Source organism: Trachypithecus francoisi, unplaced genomic scaffold (genome assembly GCF_009764315.1).
Source record: "Trachypithecus francoisi isolate TF-2019V2 unplaced genomic scaffold, Tfra_2.0 Lachesis_group13, whole genome shotgun sequence".
Taxonomy (NCBI): Eukaryota; Metazoa; Chordata; class Mammalia; order Primates; family Cercopithecidae; genus Trachypithecus; species Trachypithecus francoisi.
In genome coordinates this window covers 13,313,426-13,331,431 of record NW_022681458.1, presented here as the reverse complement: position 1 = coordinate 13,331,431, position 18,006 = coordinate 13,313,426, and the positions used below count along the sequence as shown (strand labels likewise).

Genomic DNA, 18,006 nt, shown 5'->3' with positions numbered 1-18,006 from the left:
TTAATTGGACATATTTTGAGTACAGCCAGCCAAACTCGTGTTCGAATTCTGATTTATAGTTACTTCTGGTTGACCATAAGAAAGCCTTTTGAATTTTGCTCTTTTACTGAATGGGGTAAGAATGATAGGGGAATGTTCAAACATTTATTGTGATAAACTTGCTCACAAGATGCTATTGAGATATTTATAGATATTATAACTTCATTTAAGAACTGATGAATGGAAACTCAAATTACGCTTTGGCTGAGCCTAATCGTGTTGACCTAACTTCTTTGAGCCTTCATGTTGTCCCTCTCTATAGAATGTGAACAGTATTCTCTTGCTGGCAGGTTTGTTGTAAAATTAGATGATGCACATTTACCCTGTATGGTCTTCACATTACAGCATATGCTCCGTAAATCAGACCTGTTATTTTCCTTTCATGACTATACCTCTGAGTTGGTTCTGTCATTAGAGTTAAGGGGCCTTTTTTTGCTTGTTTTATTTAGAGTATGAAAGTTTTTTTTTTTTTTGAGATGGAGTCTCGCTCTGTCGCCCAGGCTGGAGTACAGTGGCCGGATCTCAGCTCACTGGAAGCTCCGCCTCCCGGGTTCACGCCATTCTCCTGCCTCAGCCTCCCAAGTAGCTGGACTACAAGCGCCCACCACACCGCCCGGCTAGTTTTTTGTATTTTTTAGTAGAGACGGGGTTTCACCGTGTTAGCCAGGATGGTCTCGATCTCCTGACCTCATGATCCGCCCGTCTCGGCCTCCCAAAGTGCTGGGATTACAGGCTTGAGCCACCGCACCCGGCCTGGTTGAACTAGTTTACATTCCCACCAACAGTGTAAAAGTGTTCCTATTTCTCCACATTCTCTCCAGCACCTATTTCCTGACTTTTTAATGATTGCCATTCTAACTGGTGTGAGATAGTATCTCATTGTAGTTTTGATTTACATTTCTCTGATGGCCGGTGATAATGAGCATTTTTTCATGTGTCTGTTGGCTGCAATAAATGTTGTCTTTTGAGAAGTGTCTGTCTGTTCATATCCTTTGCCCACTTTTTGATAGGGTTGTTTGATTTTTTTCTTGTGAATTTGTTTAAGTTCCTTGTAGATTCTGGATATTAGCCCTTTGTCAGATGAGTAGATTGAAGAAATTTTCTCCCATTCTGTAGGTTGCCTGTTCACTCTGATGGTAGTTTCTTTTGCTGTGCAGAAGCTCTTTAGTTTAATTAGATCCCATCTGTCTATTTTGGCTTTTGTGGCCATTGCTTTTGGTGTTTTAGTCATGAAGTCCTTGCCCAATCCTACATCCTGAATGTTATTGGCTAGGTTTTCTTCTAGCGTTTTTATGGTTTTAGGTCTAACATTTAAGTCTTTAATCCATCTTGAATTAATTTTTATACAAGCTGTAAGGAAGGGATCCAGTTTCAGCGTTCTACATATGGCTAGCCAGTTTTCCCAGCACCATTTATTAAATAGGGAATCCTTTTCCCATTTCTTGTTTTTGTCAGGTTTGTCAAAGATCAAATGGTCGTAGATGTGTGGTATTATTTCTAAGGGCTCTGTTCTGTTTTGGTACCAGTACCATGCTGTTTTGATTACTGTAGCCTTGTAGTATAAAGTCAGGTAGCGTGATGCCTCCAGCTTTGTTCTTTTTGCTTAGGATTGTCTTGGCAATGCGGGCTCTTTTTTGGTTCCATATGAACTTTAAAGTAGTTTTTACCAGGTCTGTGAAGAAAGTCATTGGTAGCTTGTCGGGGATGGCATTCAATCTGTAAATTACCTTGGGCAGTATGGCCATTTTCACGATACTGATTCTTCCTATCCATGAGCATGGAATGTTCTTCCATTTGTTTGTGTCCTCTTTTATTTCATTGAGCAGTGGTTTGTAGTTCTCCTTGAAGAGGTCCTTGTAAGTTGGATTCCTAGGTATTTTATTCTCTTTGAAGCAGTTGTGAATGGGAGTTCACTCATGATTTGGCGCTCTGTCTACTATTGGTGTATAGGAATGTTTGTGATTTTAGCACATTGATTTTGTATCCTGAGGCTTTGGGCTGAGACGATGGGGTTTTCTAAATATACAGTCATGTCATCTGCAAACAGGGACAATTTGAGTTCCTCTTTTCCTAATTGAATAGCCTTTATTTCTTTCTCCTGCCTGGTTGCCCTGGCCAGAACTTTCAACACTATGTTGAATAGGAGTGGTGAGTGAGGGCATCCCTGTCTTATGCCAGTTTTCAAAGGGAATACTTCCAGTTTTTGCCCATTCAGTATGATATTGGCTGTGGGTTTGTCATAAATAGCTCTTATCATTTTGAGCTACATTCCATGAATACCTAGTTTATTGAGAGTTTTTAGGTTGAAGGGCTGTTGAATTTTGTCAAAGGCCTTTTCTGCATCTATTGAGATAATCATGTGGTTTTTGCCTTTGTTTCTGTTTATATGCTGGATTACATTTATTGATTTTTGTATGTTGAACCAGCCTTGCATTCCAGGGATGAAGCCAACTTGATCGTGGTGGATAAGCTTCTTGATGTGCTGCTGGATTTGGTTTGCCAGTATTTTATTGAGGATGTTTGCATCGATGTTCATCAAGGATATTGGTCTGAAATTCTCTTTGTATGTTGTGTCTCTGCCAGGCTTTGGTATCAGGATGAGGATTCCCTCTTTTTCTATTGATTGGAATAGTTTCAGAAGGAATAGTACCAGCTCCTCTTTGTACCTCTGGTAGAATTCGGCTGTGAATCTGTCTGGTCCTGGACTTTTTTTTGGTTGGTAGGCTATTATCAATTTCAGAGCCTGTTATTGGTCTATTCAGGGATTCAACTTCTTCCTGGTTTAGTCTTGGGAGAGTGTATATGTCCAGGAATTTATCAATTTCTTCCAAGTTTTCTAGTTTATTTGCGTAGAAGTGTTTATAGTATTCTCTGATGGTAGTTTGTATTTCTGTGGGATCAGTGGTGATATCCCCTTTATCATTTTTTATTGTGTCTGTTTGATTCTTTTCTCTTTTCTTCTTTATTAGTCTTGCCTAGTGGTCTATCAATTTTGTTGATCTTTTCAAAAAACCAGCTCCTGGATTCATTGATTTTTTTTTGAAGGGTTTGTTTTGTGTCTCTATCTCCTTCAGTTCTGCTGTGATCTTAGTTATTTCTTGCCTTCTGCTAGCTTTTGAATGTGTTTGCTCTTGCTTCTCTAGTTCTTTTAATTGTGATGTTAAGGTGTCAACTTTAGATCTTTCCTGCTTTCTCTTATGGGCATTTAGTGCTATAAATTTCCCTCTACACACTGCTTTAAATGTGTCCCAGAGATTCTGGTATGTTATGTCTTTGTTCTCATTGGTTTCAAAGAACATCTTTATTTCTGCCTTCATTTCGTTATGTACCCAGTAGTCATTCAGTAGCAGGTTGTTCAGTTTCCATGTAGTTGTTTGGTTTGTGTGAGTTTCTTAATCCTGAGTTTTAATTTGATTGCACTGTGGTCTGAGAGACAGTTTGTTACAGTTTCTGTTCTTTTACATTTGCTGAGGAGTGATTTACTTCCAATTGTGTGGTCAGTTTTGGAGTAAGTGCAGTGTGGTGCTAAGAGGAATGTATATTCTGTTGATTTGGGGTGGAGAGTTCTGTAGATGTCTATTAGGTCCTCTTGGTGCAGAGCTGAGTTCAAGTCCTGGATATCCTTGTTACCTTTCTGTCGATATCCTTGTTAACTTTCTGTCTCATTGATCTGTCTAATGTTGACAATGGGGTGTTAAAGTCGCCCATTATTATTGTGTGGGAGTCTAAGTCTCTTTGTGGACTTACTTTTTGAATCTGGGTGCTCCTGTATTGGGTGCATATATATTTAGGATCGTTAGCTCTTCTTGTTGAATTGATCCCTTTAGCATTATGTAATGGCCTTCTTTGTCTCTTTTGATCTTTGTTGGTTTAAAGTCTGTTTTATCAGAGACTAGGATTGAACCCCTGCTTTTTTTTTTGTTTGTTTTCCATTTGCTTAGTAGATCTTCCTCCATCCCTTTATTTTGAGCCTATGTATGTCTCTGTATGTGAGATGGGTCTCCTGAATACAGCACACTGATGGGTCTTGACTCTATCGAATTTGCCAGTCTGTGTTTTTTTGGTTTTTTTTTTTTTTTTTTTTTTTTGGAGACAGAGTCTCACTTTGTCACCCAGGCTGGAGTGCTGTGGTGCGATCTTGGCTCACTGCAGGCTCCGCCTCCTGGGTTCACACCATTCTCCTGCCTCAGCCTCCCGAGTAACTGGGACTGCAGGCGCCCACCACCATGCCCAGCTAATTTTTTTGTATTTTTAGTAGAAACGGGGTTTCACCATGTTAGCTAGGATGGTGTTGATCTCCTGACTTCGTGATCTGCCCGCCTCGGCCTCCCAAAGTCAGTCTGTCTCTTTTAATTGGGGCATTTAGCCCATTTACATTTAAGGTTAATATTCTTACGTGTGAATTTGATCCTGTCATTATGATGTTAGCTGGTTATTTTGCTCGTTAGTTGATGCAGTTTCTTCCTAGCATCGATGGTCTTTACAATTTGACATGTTTTTGCAGTGACTGGTACTGGTTGTTCCTTTCCATGTTTAGTGCTTCCTTCAGGAGCTCTTGTAAAGCAGGCCTGGTGGTGACAAAAACTCTCAGCATTTGCTTGTCTGTAAAAGATTTTATTTCTCCTTCACTTATGAAGCTTAGTTTGGAATGAAGCTTAGTTTGGATGGATATGAAATTGTGGTTTGAAAATTCTTTTCTTTAAGAATGTTAAATATTGGCCCCCACCCTCTTCTGGCTTGTAGAGTTTCTACTGAGAGATCCGCTGTTAATCTAATGGGCTTCCCTTTGTGGGTAGCCCAACCTTTCTCTCTGGGTGCCCTTAACATTTTTTCCTTCATTTCAAGCTTGGTAAAGCTGACAATTATGTATCTTGGCATTGCTCCTCTTGAGGATTATCTTTGTGGCATTCTCTGTATTTCTCGAATTTGAATGTTGGCCTGACTTGCTAGGTTGAGGAAGTTCTCCTGGATACTATCCTGAAGAGTGTTTTCCAGCTTGGTTCCATTCTCCCTGTCACTTTCTGATATACCAATGAGATGTAGTTTTGGTCTTTTCACATAGTCCTGTATTTCTTGGAGGCTTTGTTTCTTTTTACTCTTTTTTCTCTAAACTTCTCTTCTCTCTTCATTTCATTCATTTGATCTTCAGTCACTGATACCCGTTCTTCCACTTGATTGAATCAGCTACTGAAGCTTGTGCATGTGTCATGTAGTTCTCGTGCTATGGTTTTCAGCTCCATCAGGTCATTTAAGATCTTCCCTATGCTGTTTATTCTGGTTTGCCATTCGTCTAATCTTTTTTCAAGGTTTTTAGCTTCCTTGTGATGGGTTCGAACATCCTCCTTTAGCTCGGAGAAGTTTGTTATTACCGATCTTCTGAAGCCTATTTCAGTCAGCTCGTCAAAGTCATTCTCCATCCTGCTTTGTTTCATTGCTGGCGAGGAGATGTGATGCTTTGGAGGAGAAGAGGCACTCTGGTTTTTAGAATTTACAGCTTTTCTGCTCTGGTTTCTCCCCATCTTTGTGGTTTTATCTACCTTTGGTCTTTGATGATGGTGATCTACAGATGGGGTTTTGGTGTGGATGTCCTTTTTGTTAATGTTGATGCTATGCCTTTCTGTTTGTTACTTTTCCTTCTAACAGTCAGGACCCTCAGCTGCAGGTCTGTTGGAGTTTGCTGGAGGTCTACTCCAGACCCTGTTTGCCTCGGTATCACTAGCAGAGGCTACAGAATAGCAAATATTGCAAAATAGCAAATATTGCTGCCTGATCCTTCCTCTGGAAGCTTTGTCTCAGAGGGGCACCAGGCTGTATGAGGTGTCAGTCGGCTCCTACTGGGAGTTGTGTACCAGTTAGGCTATTAGGGGATCAAGGACCCTCTTGAGGAGGCAGTCTGTCCATTCTCAGATCTCAGACTCCATGCTGGGAGAACCACTGCTCTCTTCAAAGCTGTCAGACAGAGACGTTTAGGTCTACAGAAGTTTCTGCTGCGTTTTGTTCAGCTATGCCCTGTCCTTAGAGGTGGAGTCTATAGAGGCAGGCAGGCCTCATTGAGCTGCGGTGGGCTCCGCCCAGTTCAAGCTTCCTGGCTGCTTTGTTTACCAAGTCAAGCCTCAGTAATAGCGGACGCCCCTCCCACAGCCTTGTTGCCGCCTCCCAGTTCTATCTAGGACTGCTGTGCTAGTAGTGCGCAAGGCTCCATGGGCGTGGGACTTGCCGAGCCAGGCATGGGATATAATCTTCTGGTGTGCCGTTTGCTAAGACCATTGGAAAAGCGTAGTATTAGGGCAGGAGTGTCCCGATTTTCCAGGTACTGTCTGTCACAACTTCCCTTGGCTAGGAAAGGGAATTCCCTGACGCCTTGCACTTCCCGGATAAGGGGATGCCCTGCCCTGCTTCAGCTCACACTCTGTGGGCTACACTCACTGTCCAACCAGTGCCAATGAGATGAGCCCAGTACCTCAGTTGGAAATGCAGAAACCACCTGTCTTCTGAGTCGCTCAAGCTGGGAGCCGTTGACTGGAGCTGTTCCTATTCGGTCATTTTGGAACTCCCTTCTGGGGCTTTAGCTTTTTACAAAACTGTAATATTGCATAGTAACTCTCATTAGGAGATTAGCCTGTTATGGCTTAATTTTCCGATTCTATGGTATTTAGTTTTTTTCCCCCCAGAGCCCTTAAATCTAATTAATAGAGGTAAAATAATTTTTAAATAGTAGGAAATTTTTATAACTCTTAGGTCTCTCCTTTGTCACTGAATGAATAGTTATTATTTCCTAGCATTTATTTTAATGAATGAATGGTTTCAAAGATTTTTTTCCCCAAGGAAAGGTACTTACCGAAATGCAGAGCTTGTTGGATGGCATCTGGCCCTCATATCTTTGTTTTATTAGCTAGGTGGAAACCAGTTTGCTAAGATTAATGAATTTGCCTTAAAGTTTCATAATTCCGTAGTGGCTGATCTTAAATTAATACCCAGAATGCTTCTGAACCAACACTATTTTTGTTCCAGTACAATTGCCTCCATATTTATACTTTAGTTTCACATGGATGAAACATACCAAATTAATATTATGTACTATTCCTTGTATCTGAATACTTAGAAGGCTCACTTCACTTGCCTAGCATATTCTGGAAGTGAGGATTAATACAAAAAAGGGTTGGAGGTAGCTGAGCAAAAGCAAAGAAAAAACCCTAAGTAGAAAGTTACCTTGGGCTGTGAAGGACATATTTTGTTTGTAGAATTGCTGCTGATTTGCTCTCCCTGTGCTTTCAGCCTCTCAGTTTACTCTTAATATTTGGACATCTCTAATATTTAATAATCTACAATTGGTATTTTAAAAAGGAACCAGAAATGAAAATTACCAATTTGGTAATTAAAACAAGAAAGACAGGAAAGTTGTAAAAATTAACACAATAGAAATATTAAATTTGATAGCAGTCTGGAGGAAATATTTGTAAATCCTACATCTGATAAAGGACTTGTATTCAGAATATATAAAGAACTCATAACAGCTAAATAATAAAAATAAAAAGACAACCAAATTAAAAAGTGAACAAAATATTTGAATAGATATTTCCCTAAGAAGACATACAGATGGTCAATAAAAGAAAAGACAACGATGAACAATGTAAGGAGGTGAGAAAATGGAAACCTCATATATTGCTTGTGGGAATATAAAATGGTACAACCCCTTGGAAAACATTTTGGCAGTTCCTCAAAATGGTCATCATGGAGTCACCATATAACCTAGCAGAGTGCCACTATTAGGAATATACCAGCGAGGAATGAAAACATATATCTGCACAAAAATTTGTACACAAATGTTCATAGCATCAATGTTTATCATCGCTAAGAAGTAGAAACAACCTAAGTGCCCGTCAGCTGATGAAGCCAAATGTTGAATAGTCATACTATGACAAAGTATTTGATAATAAAAAGTGATGAAGCATTGATGGATACTACAATATGGATGGACCTTGAAAACATTCTGCTGAGCAAAAGAAACTCGTCACAAAAGGCCACATATTTGTGGTGCCATTTGTATGAAATGTCCAGAATTGGAAAGAAAAAGTAGATCAATGATTGACGAGGGCTGGGTTTTAGTGGTGGGGCAGCATGGGAAGTGACAGCTGATAGGTATCATGTTTCTTTTGAGGGGCATGAAAATATTCTAAAATTAGATTGTGATGGTGGTTGTACAAGTCTGTGAATATATTTAAAGAAACATTGAATTCTATACTTTAAGTGAATGAGTTGTGTGTAGTATGTGAATTATATTTCAGAAAGCTGTAAAAAGTCTTAAAAAAGTTTAGAGCAGTTCAGGACCAGAGCTTGGGGGGGCATCTTTGTTGCAGGCTGAGGTATAGTGATTAATACTGGTTAACAGTCACTATTGGCTAAAAGTCAGTTTTTGCCAGTGCATTTTGTGAAACATGTCTCCTGTAACATTGTTAGCAAAATTCTATGGACAAGTGTTCTGTGTCTAAACACATATGAGAAATGCTGGAATAAACACAATTTAATGTCATTAATGCAGTACTGCTGCAAGCCTGTAAAGTGCTTTAAGAAAGTAGATAAGACCTGGCGCAGTGGCTCACGCCTGTAATCCCAGCACTTTGGGAGGCCGAGGCAGGCAAATCCTGAGATCAGGAGATCGAGACCATCCTGGCTAACACGGTGAAACCCTGTCTCTACTAAACATACAAAAAAGGTAGCTGGGCATGATGTCCGGCGCCTATAGTCCCAGCTACTCTGGAGGCTGAGGCAGGAGAATGGCGTGAACCTAGGAGGTGGAGCTTGCAGTGAGCTGAGATTGCGTCACTGCACTCCAGTCTGGGTGACAGAGCGAGACTCCGTCTCAAAAAGAAAAAAAGAAAGTAGATAAATATACGGGCCACATTTATCTTTCACAGGCCCTTCTCTCTCAGTTAACCTTTTTTTGTATTTGGAACACAGTGACACTTTAAGTTAGCAAGAAAGTTACATTCATTGAGTATTTATTGCAAAGCACTTTAATTTGTCGCTACATTTATTCACAGCAGCTTTGTGAAGTATAGATACTATTATCTCTATTCCTCCACCTCATTTGCAAATGAGGAAACTGAAGCTTATAAAATAAAGTAACATCATGCAACCAGAAAATGACAGAACCACAACTCAGAACCATTCAGTTTTTTAATTGTTCTTATGCCAGTTTTAAAAGTATTCTACTTTTAAATCAATGGAAATACATTGTCGGTACAATCTTACTTCAGATTGTTAAAACGAACAAACAAAAGATTCTATTATTTAACAATTTAAGTTTACTTTGTGTTAATTTATATATAACCTGTCTGTTCTCAACATACCAGGTGAGTAAGATCTGTACAAGATGCATTTTTCTTTTTTCTCTCTCTCCTTTTCAGCCATTGTATTTTAACCTGTAAATACTGCTTACCTTTCTCTTGAACTAGAATATTTAATAATTTTTCCCTTGTAATACTTAATTAGTTCATTTGAGTTATTTGTGTATTTCTAGTTAATGTGCTGATTTGTAAATAAAACAATCTAGCATTGTTCATGCGCTCTCCCCCAAGACTTGGTTTTGATCCTAAATGTAGATGCTGGATAGTCTCATATGATGCTATGAATAGTGTATTTGGATGTAGCTTATGATGCCTACAAAGTGTTTTTTAATGACTATGAAAAAGTTGATGCTTATTTGTTTAAAAAATGTCATCACTGTTTCTTAATTTATTTATTATTCTAATCTCCCCTTTATTTCAAACAGTATAAATATTACAGTGTCATGAATATAGTTGAAATTAAAAGGCTTATTTTGTGAATGTGTTTTTGTTATGTATTATGCTACCCCCTTAGCAACAGTACGCTCGAATTTTACAACTTCTTAATGAAACAAATATACTTTTATTTTAACAATAGTTATCCATACATTAATTGACGTTGGTCTCTTTATGGCTTTCCATAAGGCCTTTCTGGAGCAATGCATTCTCAAGTGTTTCCTCACGCTCATTTTGGTAGGTGGCCACAATTAATATCTAGATTTGTGTGGCAATTTGTCTACCTGCTTGTGGAAGCTTCTGCTAGTGTTCTGGATCCCTGCATGTGGAATTAAGTTTTTTTCCATGTTTTAAAATAGAGTGGGCATGGATGTGTGGCATTGGGATTACATTGTATTTAAAATTACATGGAAATTTTTTTAGTGATTTATGTGTAAATGCTGAAAAGCATTACTGCTTACCTACATGGTCATATTAGAATGTTAATAGCCGTTTTGATTCTTTTTCTTGAGTTTGAATTCATGGTACTTTGAGTGATGCCTTTTTGATATACCAAACCATTTTACTGCATTATTCCATGGAGTTTGGTTTTGCTTAACTGTATCCAAGTTTTGCTTTTTAGTGCTCTCTTAAAGTGATTTGTCAAAGTTATGTCAGTGCATTGTTGTCTGTTATGAAGCCCTCCCATTACCCTTGCAGTGTGCTTATTATTATTTAATTCACCTGCTTCCCAATGGCCTGTTTTTCCTTTTTTTCACATCAATAATAAAAAAGTAGTTTTTTAATATTCTAATTAGGTTCATTGAGCAGAATTGCATTGTTACAAACATTATAACTACAGGGATTACTTTGGGCAACATCTGTAACTTGATTTTCAGCTTTTTAAAAATAAAAGGCATTCCATGTAACATTTTTTAGTGTTTAATTTCTGTGCCTTAAATCAATGAACAAATTGGTAAATTTTTAAAATCAGGAAATTTAGTGAATTTTCATGGTATTTTCATTGCATCATCCTTAGAATATTTCATTATGTAATTACTGGTAGTCTATATTTAAAGCAACATTATTGGCTCTTATTTTACTGAGACCCTTCCTAGAACACATAGTTGGAGATTCTGTTTTTAATATTCACTAGTAATAAATAACATACTGTAAGTGAATAGTAAGTAGGGAAATGATAGCAGCATTCCACATATGTAGCAGGTGTTCACACACATTTCCCCAACGTGATAATACTCTGTCCACCAAGTAATACCAGCTAGGCATGGCAAGCCAAGGAAGAATACAGTAGTAGTGAATACTATGGCCATTTATTCTGCATTCTTTCTAAGAATGCTTATTTCATTTCTAATCTGCGGATTTCACACTAATTTCGATAGCTCAGTTGCCCTAACCTTCCTTCAGTCTTCCAAAGCTGTCTTCATTTACCTTCCAGAAGTGGGTGGGAATCCATGTGTGTGTGTATATATATATGGAATTGATTTAATAGGAACATGTCCTTTTAATTGCGTTAGTGTTGTTAAGAGAATATCTCTCCTTCTCTGGCTGTAGTTACAAAGCTGCATAGGTTCTGAGTGGTCTGCCTCTAACTAACCCTGTTTGTCCTATAAGTCCTGTTCTTTTTAGTGAACTATTTTTCAGCGGTTTTAAAATTTTTTTCCGGGAACACATATTACTTTGTGGCAGATACTTCAGTAGATAAAATTTTGGCTGTTATTTTACTGCATATAGCAAAACAAAACTAAGAACAAAAATGTATACTAGTTTACATATTAATTGCATAATCTTTAAAAAACAGACTACTGTTTAGATTTGAATTTATAATTTGAGAAATTTTCTTGGGATTTCAAACAACAGCTTTGGTAGTTAGTTTCATTCTGGTCATTGTGTTTTAGAAGAATAAAATTTCTACAGGTTATGTTAAACTGTGTAGTGCTAAAACTCGTTGTTAACTTTGTTGGAATTTTGGAATTAACCCTGCCTTTAATGTACATCTTAGTATTTTTCAAGGTGAATGATGTCTTTTTTACAATGTTGTGAGAAACTGAATATGTCCTGTTGTATGTAACTGATCAGCCCTTCTCTTCTGTCAGCGGCGACCTTTGGCACTGCATCCATGAGCATGCCCACGGGATTCGGCACTCCTGCTCCCTACAGTCTTCCCACCAGCTTTAGTGGCAGCTTCCAGCAGCCTGCCTTTCCAGCCCAAGCAGCTTTCCCTCAACAGACAGCTTTTTCTCAACAGCCCAATGGTAAGATCTAATATTTGGCGAGCTGTAAGTTCATTTTATGTATCCTTTTTATATCATAATGTTGTGTGCTTGGGCAGAAAGACTTTTCTAAAGAATACTATACTATTATCTACTGAGTTTTACTACACAAAAATAAAAGCTTTTGGTGATTTGAACCTCAGAAAGCTAAGTGATTTTATAAGTTTTTGTGAGCAGGTTACAATTTATGGGAAATCAGTGACTATGTAAAGAGTATCCTGTCATTCTCAGAATTTCTATTGCCTTTTTCTGATTAATTTGTCTTACAAGCCTGTTGATTTTAAAAGGAGAATTTATAGAGCTAGAATGTTGGTTTTTTTTTTCCTTTCTTCACAGAAATGTGTACCTTTTTGTGTATGAAATAGACTACTTTTCTAATTTGATAACTATACTGTAGTTAGAGTTTGTTATTTGATTTTAGGAAGAGACGAGGATTAACTCAACCATTTTTACCTATTTCTGTCATTTGCTCAAGTTTGAAGTGCATAGATTTGAGGATTCTTGAATCACAACTACATGTTTTCTTTTTTTTTTTTTTTTTTTTAAAGTAAGTGGTTATTTAAAAATCTGAAATATGGGCCAGGCGTGGTGGCTTACGCCTGTAATCCCAGCACTTTGGGAGGCCGAGGCAGGTAGATCTGAGCTCGGGAATTCGAGACTAGCCTGACCAACATAGAGAAATCCCGTCTCTACTAAAAATACAAAATTAGCCGGGCGTGGTGGTGCATGCCTGTAATCCCAGCTATTCAGGAGGTAGGAGAATCGCTTGAACCCAGGAGGCGGAGGTTGCGGTGAGCTGAGACCGCCATTGCACTCCATCCTGAGCAAAAAGAGCAAAACTCCGTCCCAAAAAAAGAAAAGGTTCTGAAATATGGACTGTGGAAGAGCCATAAGTAATAAAAATATTTCCTACAAATACTGTGATATTTACGTAGAAATCATTGTGTTGTCTGCACGGCCTGTCCCAAATAGTCACAAGCTCGTCTAGTAACAAAATCCTATACATTTTAGTTATTGAGACAAGTTAGAATGGAAGAGCTGAATGAAAGTTCTGTTGGCGAGTGTGGTGGCTCACGTCTGTAATCCCATCACTTTGGGAGGCCAACACAGGTGGATCGCTTGAGTCCGGGAGATTGAGACCAGCCTGGACAGCATAGTGAAACCCTGTCTCTACAAAAAATACAAAAATTAGCTGGGCATGGTGGCATGTGCCTGTAGTTCCAGCTACTCAAGAGACTGAGGTGGAAGGATCACCTGAGCTCTGGAGGTTGAGGCTGCAGTGAGCCATGATCGTGCCACTGGACTCTGGCCTGGGCAGCAGAGTGAGATCCTGTCTCAAAAAAAAAGAAAAAAGTTATTTTAAGACATGCTGTAGTAAGTTTGTCTTTGGTATCTGAAAGAGCTTGAGGCCTAACAACTTAACTTTGACGTTTTATTTTTGCTGCTCTGGTAGGAATTTCTCTGAAAGTTATTATGAGGCTTTATAAGCATCAGATTGTCTCTTGAAGATGTAGGTTGTAATTGATGGTTCTGTTTTAACAAGGTGCAGGTTTTGCAGCATTTGGACAAACAAAGCCAGTGGTAACCCCTTTTGGTCAAGTTGCAGCTGCTGGAGTATCTAGTAATCCTTTTATGGTAAGCAAAACTTAAAATTAAGTACTTTATAAGTTGTTAAATCTTATTTTCAAATAAGGAATAGCAGGATGTAAGGCCGGGCATGGTGGCTTACGCCTGTAATCGTAGCACTTTGGGAGGCCGAGGCGGGCAGATCACAAGGTCAGGAGATTGAGACCATCCTGGCTAACACGATGAAACCCTGTCTCTACTAAAAATACAGAAAATTAGCCGAGCACAGTGGCGGGTGCCTGTAGTCCTACCTACTTGGGAGGCTGAGGCAGGAGAATGGTATGAACCCAGGAGGTGGAGCTTGCAGTGAGCTGAGATTGCACCACTGCACTCCAGCCTGGGCAACAGAGCGAGACTCTGTCTCTAAAAAAATAAAAAAATAAAAAAAGGAATAGCAGAATATTAATACTTTTAGATGGTATTTGGTGTTCTATTGATATGAGTGACATCATAAGATTGTACAAATTGACACAGAGCCATTATGTGTGATCCTTTTCTGACCTTTTAAAAAAATTAGTTGCAAATCAAAGCATTGACAGTAGATCAACTATTTTATAATATGAAACTTACCTGCTTTCTTGTCAAAATAACACTTTATGAAAGGCCCTAGGAATTAGTGAACATAAAAAAGAGGCCTTAAGAGTCAGAAGTTTTGTTTGAATCACAAGTGCTTTTCTAAGACCATTCTAACGTTCTTTTTAGAATCTATTACAAGAACTGTATGAAATAATGGATATGAAAGACACATAGTAGTTTGATATAGCATATTGTCAATAACAAATATTGTTGCCAATAATTTAAAAAATAATTCTTAACCAGAAAGTCTAATTAAATAAAATTAAGTTCAGTTTAATGTTTTTGTATTTTGTACATGCACCAGTTTTGTCTCTTTATTTATTTGTCTTATGTTTTCCTTTAGACTGGTGCACCAACAGGACAATTTCCAACAGGAAGCTCATCAACCAATCCTTTCTTATAGCCTTATATAGACAATTTACTGGAACGAACTTTTATGTGGTCACATTACATCTCTCCACCTCTTGCACTGTTGTCTTGTTTCACTGATCTTAGCTTTAAACACAAGAGAAGTCTTTAAAAAGCCTGCATTGTGTATTAAACACCAGGTAATATGTGCAAAACCGAGGGCTCCAGTAACACCTTTTAACCTGTGAATTGGCAGAAAAGGGTAGCGGTATCATGTATATTAAAATTGGCTAATATTAAGTTATTGCAGATACCACATTCATTATGCTGCAGTACTGTATATATTTTTCTTAGAAATTAGCTATTTGTGCATATCAGTATTTGTAACTTTAACACATTGTTATGTGAGAAATGTTACTGGGGAAATAGATCAGCCACTTTTAAGGTGCTGTCATATATCTTGGAATGAATGACCTAAAATCATTTTAACCATTGCTACTGGAAAGTTACAGAGTCAAAATTGGAAGGTTTTATTCATTCTTGAATTTTTCCTTTCTAAAGAGCTCTTCTATTTATACATGCCTAAATTCTTTTAAAATGTAGAGGGATACCTGTCTGCATAATAAAGCTGATCATGTTTTGCTACAGTTTGCAGGTGAAAAAAATAAATATTATAAAATATGCTATTGTTTTTGTGTTCTTGCTGCAATGCCTTTACCAAAGTGGCCTTAAATATGAGTAGTGAATTGAGAACATCTTGAATTCTTAAAAGACTTCTTAGTGACTTTTTATAAAAAGGCCATGTAGAAAATTTATTAAAACTACTATGACTGCTACATTCAGGAATATGCCAGTGGTAAAGCATTTAAATGTAGCTTGTCAGATTTACCATAATCCTTCTAATTTCTTTGCAGCTTATTAATTTTGTGAAATTTGTATATATGAAGAATTTGCATGTATGTGTATTTACAAATTTTTCTAAGTATCTTGAATTCTCAGACTGCAGAAGGCCTATTTTGACTATTGATTTTTAAAAAAAAAAAAAATCTTGTCTTTGAATGTATTGGAAGTTGACATGCATTAACTGTGACATTATTGCACCTCAGTTTTTTTTCTTTCTTTTTTTGGGCAAACTGATATTATCTGTAGGATATTTGTTTATGTTTGTTTTTTAGGGGAAAGAAACTGGAACTCAGTGTTACCTTAAAGTGATGGAATACTGGGCCGGGCGCGGTGGCTCAAGCCTGTAATCCCAGCACTTTGGGAGGCCGAGACGGGCGGATCACGAGGTCAGGAGATCGAGACCATCCTGGCTAACACGGTGAAACCCCGTCTCTACTAAAAAATACAAAAAACTAGCCGGGCGATGTGGCGGGCGCCTGTAGTCCCACCTACTCGGGAGGCTGAGGCAGGAGAATGGCGTAAACCCAGGAGGCGGAGCTTGCAGTGAGCTGAGATCCGGCCACTGCACTCCAGCCTGGGCGACAGAGCGAGACTCCATCTCAAAAAAAAAAAAAAGTGATGGAATACTTTGTTTTAAAGGAAGAGATAATAAGTTTAGTTATTTTTTTTGTTAATATTCAAATGAACTTGTTTAAGTATCTGTGTACAGTAATGCCTCTTTCATCTAGAGGTAATCTGGCAGTCTCGTGAAAACTGAACACAACTCAGAAACTTGGAATCGCTTTTTAAAAAAATGCCTCTGAGCAACCCATATAAGTCACAAAGTCTGTGTGTTAGAGCTTATGCATTTGTTTATATGAGAGATTTTAATAAATTTGATTATTTGCTTGTCCAGACTGTTGGCAGTTTAGAAGGGATGGCTTGAAAGGAAGGAGACTGAAAAAATCTCTGAGGAGCATACACTGTCCAAGGCCCTTAGTGTAAGCACCACTCGCAGGCCTAGAGGACATCACTATACTACATCATCTGATGATCGTTCTTTATTATGCGTCTAGGTAATTAAGTAAAGGTGAAATTGCATACACAGATATATAGTACATATTTTAAAAGTTTTATCTTAAATTGATTAAAACTTTTTTTAAAGCTTTGGTATTAAAAGAAGTAAACATCAGTTTCCTCAAACATTTTATTCATGTTGAATGCCTTTTTGCAATGATGAATGAGTTGTTACAGTATTTTTAAACCTGTATAGTGTTTTAGACTTGTTAAAACATTGCTGTCTAGTGTACATCTAGCTGAAAGTGTGGTTTATCTGAACCGTTTTAATAAGCAGGATGACTGGGAAATCTCTGCCCCTTTTCTGAGCGGTATGCCTCTTCTTTTAGAATTAAATGAATGCTGCCCAGGTCCAGGTGTGTGTTGATGTAGACCTGAAATGTCTCTACATTTTGGAGGACTTCCTCAGCCCTTTTCATTGAGGGAAAATATATTTGAATTTCTGTTTTAGATTGTATCGGGTCCCAGGTGATTCATGTGTACAAAGTTATGCTACCTAATTACAGGCTATTACCCGAATAACCTACCAGGCTTTCCACCTGAGTAGTAAATTAAACAGTTGTTATCAAAATAATTTTAAAGACTATTTCTTTTTCTGGGTAACTATTGAAGTTTATAATGAAATGGGAGCTCTTACTGACTTTATCGCTTATGAAATAGAAATGTTTAGTTTAAGAAGAGACCCACCTTGGATATGTTGGTGTAAGAGCCTGTGACTCCTGGCTACCCTGGAGGTGAGGTGGGAACATCACTTGAGCCCAGGAGTTGGAGGCTGCAGTGAGCTACGGTCACACCACTGCACACCAGCCTGGGTGATAGAGTGAGATCCTATCTCTAAAAAATAAAAAGAAGAGAGGTAGCTTTAAAGTGGTTTTTCTCGTGATATTCACTGTTTATTATTAAAGAAAATCAGCTTTCGTTAGACTTTTACATTCAGATTTATTCTAGTTTTATATAGACCATCAAAATTATGTTGAGTACTGAAAAGGAGAAAAAATCCTGGAAGGTAACAAGGCTGAAGACCTTCAGATTTCCTGGCTTACTGGTTTAGTCAGATCGTTTTTCCTGTTCAGGTATCTGCAGGTATCCCTGTTCAGCAAAGATCTTTTTTCAGGATGGCAATCTTCTGACATAATGTAAAGACATTTTTTCCTCATTTTTTTGAAATAGAGAATATTTTACTATTTTTGTGAAAATAGAGTTTTGGTTATCACTTTCTTCCTTAAAATAATTCCTTCTGTTAATTTGTAAAAGCACATTTCATGCTTTACCTGTGAGATTCCCTGCCCCCTGCACACACACCCACTTAAGTACAGTTCCTGTCAATTGGCAGCATGGAGAGGGGGACCTGGCTGCTGCTTTACCACGGTACCAACATATCTGGAGCATCTTAGTTTCAGGACCGT

At 38.1% G+C, this 18,006-nt stretch overlaps 1 protein-coding gene across 6 annotated transcripts in view; it reads left to right on the top strand.

Annotated features, from left to right (window-relative positions):
- Positions 1–15,325, top strand: part of AGFG1 (ArfGAP with FG repeats 1) — an 81,950-nt gene extending 66,625 nt beyond the window's left edge. For 2 of the 6 annotated variants that reach the window (XM_033229985.1, XM_033229980.1), the window contains 4 exons: positions 10,011–10,058; positions 11,915–12,073; positions 13,635–13,726; positions 14,637–15,325. In XM_033229985.1, coding sequence (XP_033085876.1) covers positions 10,011–10,058; positions 11,915–12,073; positions 13,635–13,726; positions 14,637–14,696 — 359 coding nt within the window. In that variant the 3' untranslated portion in view covers positions 14,697–15,325. The remainder of the gene's footprint in view (positions 1–10,010; positions 10,059–11,914; positions 12,074–13,634; positions 13,727–14,636) is intronic. The other 4 variants (XM_033229986.1, XM_033229982.1, XM_033229981.1 and 1 more) reach the window with 3 other exon arrangements.
- Positions 15,326–18,006: the final 2,681 nt, after the last annotated feature.